This window comes from Hippocampus guttulatus, chromosome 6 (genome assembly GCF_054856545.1).
Source record: "Hippocampus guttulatus isolate MCC_2025c chromosome 6, RoL_Hgut_1.0, whole genome shotgun sequence".
Taxonomy (NCBI): Eukaryota; Metazoa; Chordata; class Actinopteri; order Syngnathiformes; family Syngnathidae; genus Hippocampus; species Hippocampus guttulatus.
In genome coordinates this window covers 8,291,400-8,310,000 of record NC_141266.1, presented here as the reverse complement: position 1 = coordinate 8,310,000, position 18,601 = coordinate 8,291,400, and the positions used below count along the sequence as shown (strand labels likewise).

At 42.9% G+C, this 18,601-nt stretch overlaps 2 protein-coding genes and 1 long non-coding RNA gene across 10 annotated transcripts in view; 1 reads left to right on the top strand and 2 right to left on the bottom strand.

Moving 5' to 3' along the window:
• Positions 1-10,142, top strand: part of sqlea (squalene epoxidase a) — a 15,225-nt gene extending 5,083 nt beyond the window's left edge. Inside the window, exons 4-11 of the mRNA XM_086114411.1 lie at positions 853-949; positions 1,047-1,160; positions 1,379-1,550; positions 2,890-2,985; positions 8,808-8,950; positions 9,321-9,417; positions 9,526-9,613; positions 9,740-10,142. Of these exons, the coding sequence (XP_085970537.1) occupies positions 853-949; positions 1,047-1,160; positions 1,379-1,550; positions 2,890-2,985; positions 8,808-8,950; positions 9,321-9,417; positions 9,526-9,613; positions 9,740-9,932 (1,000 nt within the window). The 3' untranslated portion in view covers positions 9,933-10,142. The remainder of the gene's footprint in view (positions 1-852; positions 950-1,046; positions 1,161-1,378; positions 1,551-2,889; positions 2,986-8,807; positions 8,951-9,320; positions 9,418-9,525; positions 9,614-9,739) is intronic.
• On the bottom strand, positions 982-2,891 carry LOC147203424 (uncharacterized). Its single transcript, XR_015101269.1, has 2 exons — positions 2,582-2,891; positions 982-1,197 (listed from the first exon to the last, which is right to left on the bottom strand). It is a non-coding gene; the product is annotated as an uncharacterized LOC147203424 (long non-coding RNA).
• An 855-nt stretch (positions 10,143-10,997) lies between the features above and the next one.
• The window catches only part of oxr1a (oxidation resistance 1a), a 154,266-nt gene continuing 146,662 nt past the window's right edge, over positions 10,998-18,601 (bottom strand). For 6 of the 8 annotated variants that reach the window (XM_086114347.1, XM_086114345.1, XM_086114346.1 and 3 more), the window contains 6 exons: positions 18,225-18,305; positions 17,458-17,583; positions 14,366-14,518; positions 14,188-14,283; positions 12,858-12,931; positions 10,998-12,778 (listed from right to left, as the gene is read on the bottom strand). In XM_086114347.1, the coding sequence (XP_085970473.1) occupies positions 12,643-12,778; positions 12,858-12,931; positions 14,188-14,283; positions 14,366-14,518; positions 17,458-17,583; positions 18,225-18,305 (666 nt within the window). In that variant the 3' untranslated portion in view covers positions 10,998-12,642. The remainder of the gene's footprint in view (positions 12,779-12,857; positions 12,932-14,187; positions 14,284-14,365; positions 14,519-17,457; positions 17,584-18,224; positions 18,306-18,601) is intronic. The other 2 variants (XM_086114349.1, XM_086114352.1) reach the window with 2 other exon arrangements.

Sequence of the window (18,601 nt, the reverse complement as noted above, 5' to 3'; positions counted from 1 at the left end):
GACCTTACCAGGGAGGCTGAGGAGTGTGATCCCTCTGTAGTTGGAACACACCCTCCGGTCCCCCCTTTTAAAAAGAGGGACTACCACCCCGGTCTGCCAATCCAGAGGCACTCTCCCCGTTGACCACGCGATGTTGCAGAGGCGTGTCAACCAGGACAGCCCCACAACATCCAGAGCCTTGAGGAACTCCGGGCGGATCTCATCCACCCCTGGGGCCCTGCCACCGAGGAGCTTTTTAACCACATCGGTGACTTCAACCACAGAGATAGGAGAGCCCACCTCAGGGTCCTCAGACTCTGCTTCCTCCAAGGAAGACGTGTTGGTGGGGTTGAGGAGGTCTTCGAAGTACTCTGCCCACCGGTTCACAACGTCCCGAGTCGAAGTTAGCAGTGCCCCATCCCCACTGTACACAGTGTTAGTGGTGCACTGCTTCCCCCTCCTGAGACGTCGGATGGTGGACCAGAATTTCCTCGAAGCCGTCCGGAAGTCGGCTAAAAAAAAATAAAAAATGAAATGTTACCAATGCATCCTTATGGAACAGTCCTTCCAATCATAAAATAATAGAAGGCAGCAGGGGGGGAAAAAAACTAAAAAACGTTAGTAGTAAGACATTCTATGAGAATGCCCAAGTCATTGTACTATTATGAATTGTGTGACAGCAAAGAGTGTGCAAGTGGACTTTCGGGAGGGATACCAAATGAATGCTCAAAAATCTTGCCATAGTGTCAGCAACACAAGCTGATGTTGCACAAAAATCATTACAATTAACACCACTGAGCCAATCCATTGCCCTCTTACGGTTTCTCCAGGAGGTACAAAGTAGACAATCATTTGTCCATTTGCCCCCTCTAGTGTTACATTTATAGAAGGCACAGTGACCAGTCTGGAGGAAGACGATGGCTGCGTGACGGGAATACAGTACAAGGATAAACACACCGGGGATGTGAAGGTGAGAAAAGAAAATTAGGATTGTCTTGTAAGTACAGCATCTATTAATTTATTGATTTATTTTAATGAGTGAAGTTGCTGATGAAGATGTCTTCCAGGAAGTGCACGCGGCTTTGACAGTGGTGGCTGATGGATGTTTCTCCAAATTCAGGAAGAGTCTGGTGGCTGGGAAAGCTTACGTTTCTTCTCACTTTGTTGGATGCCTCATGAAGGTAGATTTCTCTGATTTTTTTTCACAAGCCAAGTCCGCTTCCCCCAACACACACACACACACACACGCACACACACACGCACACACGCACACACACACACACACACACACAAACAACAACAAGATTGCAGTGTAAGGGAAATTAAATGGTACAGTATATGAGACAATGTGACAAACCTTCACTTTTTCTTCCACTAATAATTGGCTTGTACTTGACAGGACTGCCCCCAGTTTAAAGCCAATCACGCGGAATTGGTGCTGGCCAACCCGAGCCCTGTGCTCATCTATCAGATCTCCTCCAGCCACACTCGGGTGCTTGTGGATATAAGGGGGGAGATGCCACGTAACCTTCCACAGTATTTGGCTGAGAAAGTATGCCCTCAGTTGCCAGGTAAAGGCGGGATACACACACTTACTTAGACCAGAGCAAATGCCCGTCTGAAATGGAAATCCACAGGGACAGTCTAAAACGCTTGATGTAAAAAAGCGTAACGTGGCTTCATGTCAGAAAATTGTTCATGTGCAGGTCTCTGTCTGCTCACTTCAACCTGAAAATATCAAAACAATTGCCACAGTATTTTGGATGTTATGGGCATGAAGCTTTTTCATCCCCAAAGAGAAAAAGCTTCGCGTGGCTTGATGTTACAAAACTGCGACCAGTCGCCAAATTTCATGTGCGCATCTCTACCTATGCCCACTTCAACCTCTGAAAATGTCAAAACAATCATATGAATATTTGACATTTTATGGACATTACTGTCTTGCTCTCCGTATGTGCGCACGCAAGCTAAATAACAAAAATGCTTCATGTCCATGAAATCCAAAATATTGTGGCGTAGGTGGTGTTGTGCTTGTCCATTTTGGTGGTGATTGATTGCTCTTAGTTTTTGAACATGAAGCCATCTTAAGCTTTTTGTTTTATTTTTATTTCAGCCTGCCCCAATCGCCACCACCATTTAATGGGGTCTTCATCGATGCATTTCCTCAAAGAATTTGGCCATTTGATTGAAAGGACCTTTTTCATCATGCAGCTAGCAAAGAAACTGCAAAAATAAGACACCAAAAAATAAAGGGACGACAACACAGCTCAATGAATGTAATGGTCCGGTCTGTTGAAAAGGGCGTGTTCCTCGGGGATGGGTTTGAACACGCAGATCAACTTGCACTCTGTTCTATATATATTTTCTTTATACAGCACTTTTCCTAGAGAAGATTCACATACAAGTAATTCACATACATTCATACATATACAGAAGTACATTTTACACAAAACAGCCAAAAATCTGTTTCAGTCTGCCGAAACAAATGTTTGAAATGTTTTTCTTTCCCCGGCTGACAAGCAGCCCCATTGGCTCACAAGTGCATTCCATAATTGGTTGGCAATGGACTGCAAAGTATTTAGCTTTTTTTTCATCTCCTTACCTGATTTGATGTGAAACCGACATCATTAATAGTGTACAAGATGTGTCAGGGATTATCTGATGATGTCTTCTTGTGCCGCAAGGCGTATTTGAAGGCGCTGGCATTCATGCCGGAGCTGGCTTTTCATCTGAAATGTCAGAGGTGCACTCTGAAAGCTGCGCTCACCTCCAGGGGTCCATCTGAAATGTTGCTGCCGGTCACGTTGACGTATTGATCGGGCACTTTTCGACATTCCGCGCATGCACTCAGTGTGCAAACTTTCTGGTAAGGTGGCTGAGTGATCTCAGTTTTCTGCTCCCTCTCTTCAGAGCATTTAAAGGAACCTTTCATGGAGGCGCTACAAAACGACCGTGTCAGGTCCATGCCTGCCAGCTTCCTCCCTCCCTCTCCTGTCAATAAGCCAGGTACGTCCTGACTCATATGGAAGCTGTCCAATTCTGCCACTGATACAAAGAAAAAGAAAAGTGGGCATGTCGCAAGAAAGGCCAACCACTTGTTGCTTGGTCGAGTTGAGGGATAGTTGCAGACATTTATTTTCTTGCATGGGGCTAAAGGGGATTGTGACTGGGGGGGGCTTATAAAGTAATTTATCAATATATTTTAGAAAATCAAGGAAAATGCTGGCGCGGCTATCCTTCTTCATTTTAAATGTGTGCTCACTCCCATTTAATCATAAATCTGAGTGTGACTGGCAGATTCTGAAAATGCACAACCCGCTTTAAAAGTGTGCGCACACTTCTGCCACATTCTTTCAGTTTGTTTTTACTTCCCCTCTCCAAAATATTTTCTGGTCACTATATATCAGGGGTCTCCAAAGTCGGTCCTCAAGGGCCGCTGTCCTGCCTGTTTTCCAGCTCTCCCAGGAGCAACACACCTGATTTAAATAATCAGGATCATTCGAATGCTGCCTCAGAGCTGGCTGATGAGCTGATCATCTGAATCAGGTGCGTTGCAGGCGGGAGAGCTGGAAAACAGGCAGGACAACGGCCCTTCAGGACTGAGTTTGGACACCCCTGATCCTTCGGATGCTTGTTCAGCCCAAAAAACCGACCATGAAAAGTAAGGCATTTTAAGCCGAAAATACGAGCATGTATAGAAATGTGTATTTTGCCGAACCCCTCCCCGATCATCTATCGAATGCTTTTTTCAGCCCCCTATAACGACCGTGTATAGGAAGGTGTTTTTAGCACCAAAAAACAACCATGTATAGATAGTAAGGTGTTTTTAACCGAAAAAACGACCATGCATACTAAGACGTTTTTAACCGAAAAAAATGACCATGAATAAATAGGAAGGTTTTTTTTTTTTTTTTGCCGAAAATACGAGCATGTGTAGAAATGTGTATTTTGCCGAACCCCCCCCCCCCCCCGATCATCTATCGAATGCTTTTTTCAGCCCCCCATAACGACCGTGTATAGGAAGGCGTTTTTAGCACCAGAAAACAACCATGAATAGATAGTAAGGTGTTTTTAGCCGAAAAAAAAAGGACCATGTATAGTAAGGCCTTTTTAGCCCAATCCAGGTCTTGGCCTTCCTCTGCGAAGCTTTTTTGAGCGACCACGTATATGAAAGCTTTTTTGGGTTGTTCCATACAAACTCAACAAAACAGCACCACTGTGGTCGACTGGTGACTGTGTCGGCTTACCAGCACAGAGGTGCAGTGTTCAAATCCAGGTCTCGGCCGTCATCCGCAGAGTTTGCATATCAAGCTTTTTTGAACGACCAGGTATGTAAAGGCCTTTTTGGGTTGTTACTTATGACCTTGGTATAGCAGTGCCACAGTGGTCCACTGGTTAGGCCGTCAGCTCAACAGTGGGAAGATGCAGGGTTCGAATCCAGGTCTCGGCCATCATCTGCAGAGTTTGCATATCAAGCTTTTTTTGATTGGCCAGTTATGTAAAGGCATTTTTGGGTTGTTACGTATGATGTTGGTAAAGCAGCACCACCGTGGTACACCGGTTAGGGCGTCAGCTTAGCAGTGGGAAAATGCAGGGTTCGAATGCAGGTCAAGGGCTTTGTCTGCAGAGTTTGCGTGTCTCGTTTGGCTTTTTCTCATCACCATAAGTAAGGCGTTTTTATCCTCAAAAAACGACCATGTGTAGGAAGGCGTTTTTAGCCAAAAAACCTCCGACCATGTATAGTAAGGTCTTTTCAGCCGCCAAAAAACGACCATGTATCGGAAGGCGTTTTTAGCCCCAAAAACAACCATGTATAGATAGTAAGGCGTTTTTAGCTGAAAAAAAAGAGACCATGTATCCTAAGGCATTTTTAACCGAAAAAATGACCATGTATAATAAGGCGTTTTAAACCGAAAAAACAACCATGTATAGAAATTTATATTTTGCCGAACCCCCCCGATCATCTATAGGATGCGTTTGTAGCCCCAAAAAATGACCATGTATAGGAAGGTGTTTTTAGCCCCAAAAAACAACCATGTATAGATAGTAAGGCATTTTAGCCGAAAAAAAAACGACCATGGACAGTAAGGTGTTTTTAACCATAAAATCGACCATGAAAAGTAAGGCGTTTTTAGCCGAAAATACGACCAGATTATAGTAAGGGATTTTGAACCAAAAAAAAAAACGACCATGTATAGTAAGGCGTTTTTAGCCCAAAAAAAACGACCATGTATAGTAAGGCGTTTTTAGCCCAAAAAAACGACCATGTAAAGCAAGCCGTTTTTAACCGAAAAAAACGACCATGTATAGGAAGGCTTTTTTAGTCGAAAAAAAAACGACCATGTAGAGTAAGGCATTTTTAGCCGAAAAAAACGACCATGTACTGTATATAGTAAGGCGTTTTTAGCCGAAAAAACGACCATGTGTAGGAAGGAGTTTTTTGCCGAAAAAAAGACCATGTATAGATAGTAAGGCGTTTTTAGCCCCAAAACACCCAACCATGAATAATAGTAAGGCGTTTTGAGCCCGAAAAAAAACCGACCATGTATAGTAAGGCTTTTTTAGCCGAAAAAAAACGACCAACTATAGTAAGGCGTCTTGAGCCGGAAAAAAACTACCATGTATAGTAAGCCGTTTTTAACCGAAAAAAACGACCATGTATAGTAAGGCGTTTTTAGCCCAAAAAACGACCATGTATAGTAAGGCGTTTTTAACCGAAAAAAACCACCATGTATAGTAAGCCGTTTTTAACCCAAAAAAAAGCGACCATGTATAGTAAGCCGTTTTTAACCGAAAAAAACGACCATGTATAGTAAGCCGTTTTTAACCCCAAAAAAGCGACCATGTATAGTAAGGCGTTTTTAGCCGAAAAAAAACGACCATGTATAGGAAGGCTTTTTTAGTCGAAAAAAAAACGACCATGTAGAGTAAGGCATTTTTAGCCGAAAAAAACGACCATGTACTGTATATAGTAAGGCGTTTTTAGCCGAAAAAACGACCATGTGTAGGAAGGAGTTTTTTGCCGAAAAAAAGACCATGTATAGATAGTAAGGCGTTTTTAGCCCCAAAACACCCAACCATGAATAATAGTAAGGCGTTTTGAGCCCGAAAAAAAAAACGACCATGTATAGTAAGGCTTTTTTAGCCGAAAAAAAACGACCAACTATAGTAAGGCGTCTTGAGCCGGAAAAAAACTACCATGTATAGTAAGCCGTTTTTAGCTCGAAAAAACGACATAGTATAGTAAGGCTTTCTTAGGCCGAAAAAACGACATAGTATATATAGTAAGCCGTTTTTAGCCCGAAAAAAACGACATAGTATAGTAAGGCGTTTTTAGCTAAAAAAAAAACGTCATAGTATAGTACGGCGTTTTTAGCTAAAAAAACCAACGTCATAGTATAGTAAGGCGTTTTTCGGTCGAAAAAAACGACATAGTATAGTAAGGCGTTTTTAGCTAAAAAAACCCCCCACATAGTATAGTAAGCCTTTTTTAGCTCGAAAAAACGACATTGCATAGTAAGGCGTTTTTAGCCCGAAGAAAACGACATAGTATAGTAAGGCGTTTTTAGCCTGAAAAAAACGTCATAGTATAGTAAGGCATTTTTAGGCCGAAAAAAACGACATAGTATAGTAAGCCGTTTTTAGCCCTCCGAAAAAAATGACATAGTATTGTAAGGCGTTTTTAGCCTGAAAAAAACGACATAATATAGTAAGGCGTTTTTAGCCCGAAAAAAACGACATAGTATAGTAAGGCGTTTTTAGCACGTTAGGCATTTTTAGGCCGAAAAAAACGACATAGTATAGTAAGGCATTTTTAGGCCGAAAAAAACGACATAGTTTAGTAAGGCGTTTTTAGCCCGAAAAAAACCGACATAGTATATATAGTAAGGCATTTTTAGCCTGAAAAAAATGACATATTATAGTAAGGCGTTTTTAGCTAAAAAAACCCCCCACATAGTATAGTAAGCCTTTTTTAGCTCGAAAAAACGACATTGTATAGTAAGGCGTTTTTAGGCCGAAAAAACGACAGTATAGTAAGGCGTTTTTAGCCTGAAAAAAACGTCATAGTATATATAGTAAGGCGTTTTTAGCCCGAAAAAAACGACATAGTATAGTAAGCCGTTTTTAGCCCCCGAAAAAAACGACATAGTATTGTAAGGCGTTTTTAGCCTGAAAAAAACGACATAATATAGTAAGGCGTTTTTAGCCCGAAAAAAATGACATAGTATAGTAAGGCGTTTTTAGCCCGTTAGGCATTTTTAGGCCGAAAAAAACGACATAGTATAGTAAGGCATTTTTAGGCCGAAAAAAATGACATAGTTTAGTAAGGCGTTTTTAGCCCGAAAAAACCCGACATAGTATATATAGTAAAGCGTTTTTAGCCTGAAAAAAACGACATAGTATAGTAAGGCATTTTTAGGCCGAAAAAAACGACATAGTATAGTAAGGCATTTTTAGGCCGAAAAAAAAACGACATAGTTTAGTAAGGCGTTTTTAGCCCGAAAAAAACCGACATAGTATATATAGTAAGGCGTGTTTAGCCCGAAAAAACCCGACATAGTATATATAGTAAGGCGTTTTTAGCCTGAAAAAAACGACGTAGTATAGTAAGGCGTTTTTCGCTCGAAAAAAACGTCATAGTATAGTAAGGCGTTTTTCGCCCGAAAAAAACGACATAGTATAGTAAGGCGTTTTTAGCCCCCGAAAAAAACGACATAGTATACTATGTCATTTTTTTCAGGCTAAAAACGCCTTACAATACTATGTCGTTTTTTTCGGGGGCTAAAAACGGCTTACTTTTTTTGCTAAAAACGCCGTACATGGTCGTTTTTTTCGTCAAAAGACGCCTTACTATACATGGTCATTTTTTTCGGCAAAAAACGACCATGTATAGTAAGGTGTTTCTAGCCGAAGAAAAACGACCATGTATAGTAAGGTGCTTTTAGCCGAAAAAAACGACCATGTTTAATTAGCCCTTTTTAGCCCAATCCAGGTCTCGGCCTTCCTCTGCGAAGCCTGCATAGCGTTTTTTTGAACACATATATGAAGACCTTTTTGGGTTGTTACAATTTAAAGAAAGCAGCGCCACTGTGGTTGACTGGTTACTGTGTTGGCTTACCAGCACAGAGGTGCAGTGTTCAAATCCAGGTCTCGGCCGTCATCCGCAGAGTTTGCATATCAAGTTTTTTTGAACGACCAGTTATGTAAAGGCCTTTTTGGGTTGTCACTTATGAGCTTGGTATAGCAGCGCCACAGCGGTCCACTGGCTAGGGCGTCAGCTTTACTGTGGGAAGATGCAATGTTCAAACTCAGGTCTTGACCATCATCTGCAGAGTTTGCATATCAAGCTTTTTTTGGAATGACCGGGTTTGTAAAGTCCTTTTTGGGTTGTTACTTATGAACCTAGTATAGCAGTGCCACCGTGGTCCACTGGTTAGGGTGTCAGCTTAACAGTGGGAAGATGCAGGGTTCGAATCCAGGTCACGGCCATCATCTGCATGCTTTGCATGTCAAGCTTTTTTTTTTGAACGACCAGTTATGTAAAGACCTTTTTGTGTTGTTACGCATGAGTTTGGTACAGCAACGCCACAGTGGTCCACCGGTTAGGGCGTCAGCTTGACAATGGGAAAATGCAGGGTTCGAGTCTAGGTCTAGGCCTTCGTCTGCAGAATTTGTATAGTAAGGCTTTTTCTCATGACCATGTATAGTCAGGCGTTTTTAGCCCCAAAAAACGACCATGTATATATATTCTCAAAAGAAAAAAAATCCATGTTGATGAAGTGGCGAAAATGCACTCAGTTGGATGCGTGTTGCATCGTGGTCTGCAGGCGTGTTGCTTCTGGGAGACGCTTACAACATGAGGCACCCACTGACTGGAGGAGGAATGAGCGTCGCGCTCAATGATGTTCGCATCTGGCGGAGCCTGCTGCGGAACATTCCAGACCTGTTCGACGAGAGTGCCGTGCTGCGGGTGAAAGCACACGCCACTGCCCAGAATTGCTCTTTATCATTTTTGTTGTTTCACTCTTAAGTCTCCAACTCTGGGCAGCGATTCGCACGAAACAAGCACCAACCAGATGCAGATACCTGTTAGACAGTACTGATAAAAAAGTGACCCAAGTTACTTGGGTACACACCCTGGACTGGTTGCCAATCAGTCAATCGCAAGGCACATACAATCTCAAATCCACACCTCAATTCTGTTGCCTTGCAAAGGTGCCAACAATTAGCATAAACTGCTACAGTTGACCCTCTGCAACCGCCAGCTCAATGACATTCTAAAGTCTCATTTATCTTTTTTTTAAGTTGAAGTTGGTAATTTCTTCTTTTCCACCTAATAGGCAAAGAAAAAATTCCATTGGGAGAGAAAGTCATCACATTCTTTTGTGGTGAACGTGTTGGCCCAGGCCTTGTATGAGCTGTTCGCAGCCACAGACGGTGAGCGTCCGTATCCAACAAACTTTATTAGCTTGCAATTTTGTATACGTGTGTGTGTGTGTGTGCATGTAGTGCAAGGAAAATGTCATTTTGCTGTCTTTTAACCAGAGTCACTGCATGAGCTGAGGAAAGCCTGCTTTCAGTACTTCAAACTTGGAGGAGAGTGCATCGCTGGGCCAATTGGACTCCTCTCAGTGTATGTGCACCAACATTACACTCTACATCGAGAAAGATACGTTTGTTCAGAGTAGTACGATACTTACAGTACGTTAACGTGCCGTTACATATTCGTCAATGAGCCATGACTTCATTCTTTTTCCAGTTTGTCACCCAAACCAATGATCCTCATTGGGCATTTCTTCGCTGTGGCCTTGTATGCCGTCTACTTCAACTTCAAGTCCGAGTCGTGGAGCGCCAAACACAGAGCTTTATTTAAAAGCTCAGCAATCCTCTTCCGGGCCTGTACGGTCATGTTCCCCCTCATCTACTTGGAACTCAAGCACTTGATTTACTGAAGGGTACTCGTCACGTCTTGTCATTGGACACTTTTAGTACGTGAATGTTGCACATGATAACGGCGCCTTATCAACCACACAACTTGTTTATGTGGGGACATGCTTTTTTTTTGGTGCCTCTGCATACAACTATTTTTGAGGTGCGCACAAGCCAACGAGAAAAAACATCCTGATCTTTTCCCCCCTTTGAAATTAAACACTTTTCTATTATTCTGTGATCCTGATATTGTTGGGTTTTATTGTCTCACAACCAATATTTTAGTAGGGCTTTTCATCGTCCGTTTTTTCTAGCACACCTAAAATGTCTTGTCCTTTTCCTCCATATTGCAAACACGCCCCAAGTATGATCCTCACACTGTTTTACAATGCTGTACACTGCTGTACATCACCTCAGGGCAGTTGGTTTTTAGCTTTGATTAAGAAAATGAAACTCTAGTCACAACTAAGCAAATATGCTTTTGGGTGCTTGAAAAGAGTGCAACACATTTGCGTAAATAATTAAGAGTAGTCCTTGCTTTTGTTGAACCGTTTAACCGACCAGCCTACAAACATTGATTCGGTGAGTGCTTTCCCAAAATCTGGGAAAACCCATAGACTATTTTGAGGCAAAAAACAAACAAACCAAAAAAATTAAGTCATTTACGCATGCCGGCACATCACAATTTGATCCTGTTAAAACTAATACTGGTCGTCTCAGTGTGAAAAAGTTCAATTAGAGTGTAATGCAATACTGATCATTTTAAAATGTTGTTGAAGAAAAGTGCTATTCATGTACAGAATGTACATTGATGCACACCATAGACACTGAAAGTGAACACAGTCCTTTAAAAATAACTTTTCTTCATAAAACCTCCAGTTCAGACGGACGACTTGTAACCAATGTATTAAAAAAATCTGCACAGGAGATGTAGAGGGGGAGCTAATTTTGGTCTCAAGCTGCATTCTGGAGACTGGGTGCCCATTCCCTTACTCACTTATTCCATTGAGGATCAGATGGATCATTCGTTGCAGATGGCCTAAAAACATTCAAAAGGTGATGAAAGAAATAGGACACATGTCAACATATCCCTGGTTATAACCGTTAGTTTATCTTTATTCATTGATCGATCACTGATACATGGTATTCAGGTGAAATAACTGGAAGAATTATCCATATTATTCTTTGTGACTCTCCACAAGGACACAAATACTGGCGCGGAAGACCAGAGAGGAGGAGGCGGGGAGTGGTGGCGACGAGAAGGGCCATCGGGGTGAGGTTTAGGCAGGGCCCCATGTTAATCTGCCAGCATACCTACCTGTCTGAGGCTCACCTGGCAGCCCAAGCAGCAAAGCACTCAACCACATCATCCCACCCCACTTCCGACATCAGAGGGGTCCCTCCTTTGCCACGCGGAGCGTTCGGGCATAAACCGTATTGAGATTCGTAGCAGCAAAGCTTTCTACAAACAGTGAACATCTTATGGATCTAAACAAAAGAGTACTGTACAGCTACTGCTAATAGAGTCTAAGAGCCTGGCCTGGACACTTTTACACCAGATTAAAGTGCTAGAAGCAAACCCACCAATCCACACTTGGTCATATATATTTACTGTATATCGCATCATTTACAGGGTAATATACATGATATTGTAACAGCTGAAATGTCAGCACAAATAGATCACTGTCACACTTAACAGCCAAATATATATATGATTATATACACCGCTATATAATCATACATACCGATATATAATTGTCATATATGCATGTAAAACGGCTTAGCACGTCTCAGGCTTTTCAAGTGAGAGCCAGAAAAGCAATTTGTGTATCAAGACGAAAAAGCGCTCCGCGTTCTCCTCTCATGAAAGTGCCACAGGCGGCGGCCAAAGTGCCGCGGGCCCTGGCGGGGCTATTTGAGGTCACAGGACAGTTATTTGCATATTCCACAAAATCTATTGCAACACGTTACCGTCTACTAACAGTACAGCCGGTGTTAGCTGGACTCACACATACACCCACTGAACAGAACGTTACGACGATGGCCGATCTGGTTATAGCTATGTGCTTTCGGATGGTGTGCTAGGACAGTGAACGACAGGAGGACTACCACACACAATATACTCGATTAGTTTAGCCTCAAGAGGACCTCCTGGGAATCGGACAGTGGGAGGGAAACTCAATGCAACAAAATAAACAAGCCGAACCTCTCCTCTCCAATTTCTCCCTAGTGTTACAGTTCCCCCTATCATCGCTTGCTTCGGACACCATGTCATCACCACGTGGATAGGAATGTGTATTTATCTTCTTTCTTCCTCATTCACCCCCTGAGCAACGTCCTACTGCGCGGACAAAAGTTGAGTGGCTGCTGGGGTCGCCTGTCTGGACCGCTCAAGGCGGTGCAGCGCAGTCCCCTTTCCCATGATCCCTTTCCACTGACATTCCCACCGCTCAACTGCGCGGCCTGCGCTGCAAAGATGCTGCACGAGGCCATAAAACGAGACACGCGCAAAAAAGGTAGTTTTCCCCACAAAGAAAAAAAAAATGAAAAGAAAGCTCCAGAGTAACTGCAGTAGTAACGCACGATTAAGCATCCGATAGCGGGCTTCCGGCTTGGGGAGCCCCGGTGATGTGCAGTTAGGGTTGGGACGTTGCCAATGTTCTAAGGAGGATCGGTCCTCACTCTTCCTGAATGCTGGACTTGTCTGTTTCCCTTGTGGTGCACCCCCTGTTGTTACTCAAAAGCCCAGATCTCTATGTCCTGCACATAGAAATCCTCCTTTTTCGACAGCATGGGGTTCCCAAAGGTTTTGCACGAGTGACTCCTGCCGTGGTAAAGGTCTCCATCCAGCCACAGACCGAACTCGCCGCTAGGAGACAAGAAAATTATGTTGCGGGGTGAAAAACGTTCCCGTTGCTCCAAGCCCATTCTTGGCTGCGGGACCTCACCTTCCACCGCCAAACGCTAAGGAGTCCATATCTCCCTTGATGAAGAACATGTTGTCGCCGGTCCATTTGTACACCTGTCGTCAACACAATAGTGCGCGTTATCAGATGAATCCTTGTTGATATGGTTTCAAACTCATTAACTCAATGACAACGTATGCGGCACCTGGAAAAAGAATCGGATCTTGCAGCCAATACTGAACACGCTCACGGCCTACTAAAGTTAAATGATTTTATTGCAGCAATTTGTCTGTTTCCTCAAGGTGTCAGCCGCGCAAAGACGTGGCGCAATCAGTCAACAACATCCTTGGAAGCCAAGAAGCTAAGTTGAAACACTAAATGTACACCGACAACCATACAAGCAGCCTTCCAAATACACCTTATGTCAAATGTGACGGTCACTGACTTAAGCTCTTGTGCAGTGCAGATAAAAGACAGACTGGAGATTATTTGCCTTAAAGATCCAGCCCCCAGTCATGGTTTCCTCAATGAAAACTTGGTTGTGGTTTTCTCTTTCAAATGAACATTCCACCATAACTAAACCGATCTTATCTGCATGAGCAATTTCTAGTATTAATTAAGTGCAGTAAGATCTCCACCAAGGTGGTACTTGGATATCCATATGTATGTATCTTGTCAGCTTTTTCGCAAACATCCTGGTGTGTGGGAATGCCTTGCTCATGATTACCATTATCTATTATTGGGAATCATCACAATCATGATTGCATTTTTAATAGCTGCCATATCTGCTGTCAATATTGAAGAAAACAAATATGAAAAAAAGTAATAAATTAGTAAAACACCCTCCCCTAAAACATGATGAGGGAGAAATACAAAGATCCCTTTGACTATAATGCGTCTTGCATTTCATTTTGTAACAATCTGAACTGACACAAGAGCATAAAATGTTTGATTACTTCTAAGATAACATAAGAAACCTTTATTTGTCTCACAATGGAGAAATTCCCAATTTACAGCAGTAAAATTATGAAAGAGAGAGGTAGAAGAACAAAAAGTATATAAATAAATATAAATGATAAAATATAAATATAAACATATTTAAAATGGGTGAGTGCTAGCACTACATGCAAGAACACTCTTCCCAAGTAGATTTTTTTTGGGGTATAATTTCCTTTTAGATCAGGGGGTGGGACATGTGTGGGTCAGTGAAAATCAGGAGCTTGGACTTCACCTGCACGAGAGCCCCCCCACCCACCGTCCCCCCTGAGAGCCTTGAGGAAAAAAACCCAAACCAAAGAACAATCCAACCCTGCTAAATGTTTAGTTTTCAGTTTGTTGTGCAAGTTGAGTCGTTCAGTGTGAGAGCGCGTACCTCAAACTCCGGATTGAAAGTGAAGAGGAAGGTCTCTCCTGTGCCATAAAAGCCATCACTGACTTTGAAGGGCTCTGACGCGAGGGCCCCGAAAACCTGGAAAGGAAAAAAAAAAACAAGTCTTAGGGGGTCCAATTATGTAGCAGTGTACTAAAACTGTGTTCACTTCAACACCTACTTGTCCATCGCTATCCTTAATGACCATGAGAACTGGGGTGTCTTGTCCCTGCATGGCTCTGTACAGCGTCTTGATGCTCATGCCATGTTTGGATGTGCCAAAGGCAAGCGTCCACGGGTAACCGATGGTCCGCGGTGGCAAATTCCTTGCAAGCTATGTGAGGAAAAAAGGAGGCACAAAAGGGAATGAGATCCTATAAAGGCCACCGCGACAATGCTCAATTACATCTGCAGAGACCTTTTAACACCATCTGCCATTTAACGAAGAGTAACTTGGCCGCATGCGGCCAAGTGATATCCCCGGAGAAAGGGAAACGGGGCGCCACATGAGAGCGCCTTGCTGCCCCGCTGCCGACACAATGACGGGCTTAACAACAACTTTGCTCCTTGTAGAAAAAAAAAAAAAAGGCTGACTGACAACTGCATGGGACTACCAGCTTTCTTTTAGAGAGCCGCTAAAAACCCATCAAATGTACTTTTGAATGTATGGTACAACAGCTTCCAAAATTTGTGTTCACTCTCTAATAGTTGATCAAACTGTGGTCTCTTGCCGGTTCAGCAAATTCTACTTGCGGCGCTGTAATGAGTGGCCCAAAAACCCCAGCAAAAAAACGATGCCACGAGAAGATGAGGCTACACTTGGCCCGCCTCTGCGCGATTGCAGGAAGTCATGTATTGGCAATCTATCGGTGAATGTGCCAACTGGGACTAATTTGGAGCTACGAGTGTGTGTAAAAGCAAAATGCCTGCGGGGCCGACAACACACATGCAGCAACACTTGGGGTTGGTGACCCAGATTGGTACATGTAAAATACATATCACTCAGGCACCTGCCATCTCCTGCTGATGTGGATAATCTGCTACAATAGAATACAATTTAAATTTTCACCTATAAGTGCGCAGAAAGGCAACCATTCTCAATCTTGTCTTGTTACAAAATGCGAAAACGTTTCAAAAAGTAACTGCAATTGATTTTTTTTTTTTTAATTTCCAAAATATCACAACACATATGAAGCTAAACTATTTTGCTGCCAGCCCCAAGTAGACATGTTTGCATCTGGCGATTGCTGTATCTGTAATTAACACAGAATACATTCCACAAATTATTTTTTTTTTAATCTGAGCTCTGGTACAGCACGTCTCATCGTTCACACATTAAAAGCCGTCTTTCAAGTGTCATGTCGGAGGGAATTGCCACGTCAGCAGTGTTGTTATTGTTGTCAAATTTTCTTCTCTCTTTCTATACTTGGGCAAGGCAGGCATCAGGTCACCTAAATGTTCATCGTTACAGCTACACTGTCGACAATAATCCGGCACCATCCTCCACTGAACACAAAGCGCTTATGTAGAGGTGGGCGTGTAACCGTTTATTTCTTGATGCACCAGAAAAGGTGAGACGGTTGGATGTATTACTACATTGTGTTCAAGAGAGATAGTTCATTATCAGAGCTATACAGAATACAGAGAATCTTGGAAGTAAATGTGCCTCTACAGACCCCAAAAAGTGCCTTTATGCACCATGCAATCATATCATTTGTTTTTTTAAAAAGAGCGAATGAAGCAAAGGACAGAAGCGGGTTTTCGACCGTCCCTTGAATCGTCACTAACCAGGTTGGGTATTTGGTGTCGGGAGGCAAAATAAGGTCAGTGTCGCCAAACACAGTATTTTCTCATCAGGCTATAAACAACACAAAAGTACAGTTTGTACAACTCACGATAGGTGCCATCACCTCTCCTTCCGTTTTCATCTCAATAGTATTTTTAGAGCAACAAACACTGGTACCTAGTGCACAGTCAGAAAACACAACAGAAGCGATACATGTTTGTGAGACAAATAAGCTACACTTCCATCGGACATTTATAATTTATTTTCGCAGAGCCGCAACATAAGGATGAAAGAGCCGCAGGTTGCCGGCCCCTGGGCTAGAGTGAAAACCAACACCGCATGCCCATGACCTTTGATAGATCAGGTGGCACGGCATCAAAAGCAGACAGCAGTGTGTAAAGGATCTCATCGCAATGGCTCAGGAAACACTTCTGAAAAGCATGAGCAGTTAACACAGTTCAGCGGAACATCTACAAATACGACCTAAAGCTCTATCATGCAAAGCAAACGCATATCTCAACAACACCCAGAAACGCCACCGGCTTCTCTTGGCCCGAGCTCAATTCAAATAAAATGACACAAAGTGGGAAAGTGTGCTGTGGTCTGACGGGTCCATCTTCCAAACACTTTTAGGAAATCATGGACGTCATGTCCTCCGGTCTCTCCAGAGAAAGGACCATCTTGATTGTTATTAGCACAAAGTTGCCAACCAGCATCTGTGCTGGACTGGAGAGGGGTTGGTGTCCATGGCATGGGTAACTTGCACATCTGTGAAGGCTCCATTACTGCCAAATGGTACATACAGTTTTTGGAGCAACATATGCTGCCACCCAAACTGTCTTTTTCTTACTTCAGCAAAACAACGTCAAACAACATTCTGCGTGTGTTTCAACAGCGGGGTTTGGTAGTGAAAAAGTGCATGCACTAGACTGGCTTGCCATCAGTACAGACCTGTCTTCCATTGAAAAGAACACGTGGCGCCTTATGAAGCGTAAACTGAGACCCCGGACTGTTGAGCAACTCAAGTTGTACATCAAGCAAGAATGGGAAAGAATTCCCCCTACAAAGATTCAATAGTTAATATTCTCAGTTCCCAAAAGCCTACTGGGTGTTGTTAAAGGGAAAGGTGATGTAACACATGTTCCACAGCATGTTCCTCTCTCGGCTTTTTTGCAACTTGTGCAGGCATCAAATTCAAAATGAGTGAATAACAGCAAAGTTTTGAACAGCAAATGCCTTGTCTTTATGGTGTATTCAACTGAATAAAGGTGGAAAAGGCAATTGGAAATCATTGCGTTGTTTTGATTGACATCTGAAACAATGTCCCAACTTCATTGAAACTGCGCTTTGTATTGCCAGTAATTCCCATGTGAAAAATCGCTGACAAACCCAAAGAAATGAGTTACTAGTGAGGTTCTACAGTGTCCTAGTTTGCTTACATTTCCGAGCGGATGTTCGTGTATGTGAAGCTGCAGCAGGCACTATACCTTCTCAATTTGATCGGCCTCCAGGAGATCACTTGGCTCTCTGAGGTTTGGTTTGAATGTTTCAGGCTCCAGTTCAGTTTTGATGGACGTGTCATGCTTGGAGTTCACCTCCTCTTTGGTCGTGATCTACAACAACAACCACCAGTCAGTGCATTGCACATCACCAATAGAGAAACTTTCCAGATTCAACAGTAAATGGGAGATGAATGGGGCAGTTCACCATTGTTTTATGACCACCATATTTACAGCTACTTGGACTAGCAGAGGAGTTAGGAACAGCTCATTCGAGCGTCCAACTAAGCTTTCAAATTGAATTTCCTTGACCACATTTATTTGTGCATTACACATAAAGCATACCTATAAAGTATGTGTATTTAACAAAATAGCTCGTAAGAACTAGCTCCTACGCAAACTGCTTGGAAACTTTTGGAAGGAAAGCCTGTCACGGGAAGATAAGACAACCAGTCATGACAAAAGCTTGACACTCAAAACCAACTGCACAGCACTCAAGTGAGAAATATTTTCAACTGCTCTGGAAGTTATTCCATACATGATTTGAATACGTTTTATGCACGTCAGAAAACTTACCGAAATATTTTCTAATCAAAGCAGTTACACAATTTGGTTTGCAAATGCATGAGGGTTCAACAGTGGCGACTGCAGAAGTGTGCAGTTTGCCGAGGCCTAAGGGAGACCATGTTGGCAGGGACAGTAGCAGGGCTGGCCGCGTTATAGAGTGGGCGGGCAGACAGAGCTGGTCTGAGCACCTGAAGTCTTTTGCAGAGCGAACGCAGATCTTCACTGTTTAGAGCATCGATCCGACGGTGGTACTCCGTCATAGACACTACCTGGTAGTACAAAGACAGGAACAGGTACAACATAAAACGCTGCCAGGTCTATTACTGGCAATGGAGAAGGCTTTCTCAAGACCTCTAAGTGCATGAAGCACTGCGATGCAACACGTCTGAACTTCATTGGAACGAAGCGAAATTTTCTCGATTCATTTTGCATGTTTGTGTAATATAAAAGATCAAATTTAGGAGGTTGTTGAAATAGTCCAAATATAATCAAAACTACTGCTCGAACAAAACTATGGACAATCCAACTTGATCACCAATGCTTCGAAACAACTGCCCCACTTGAA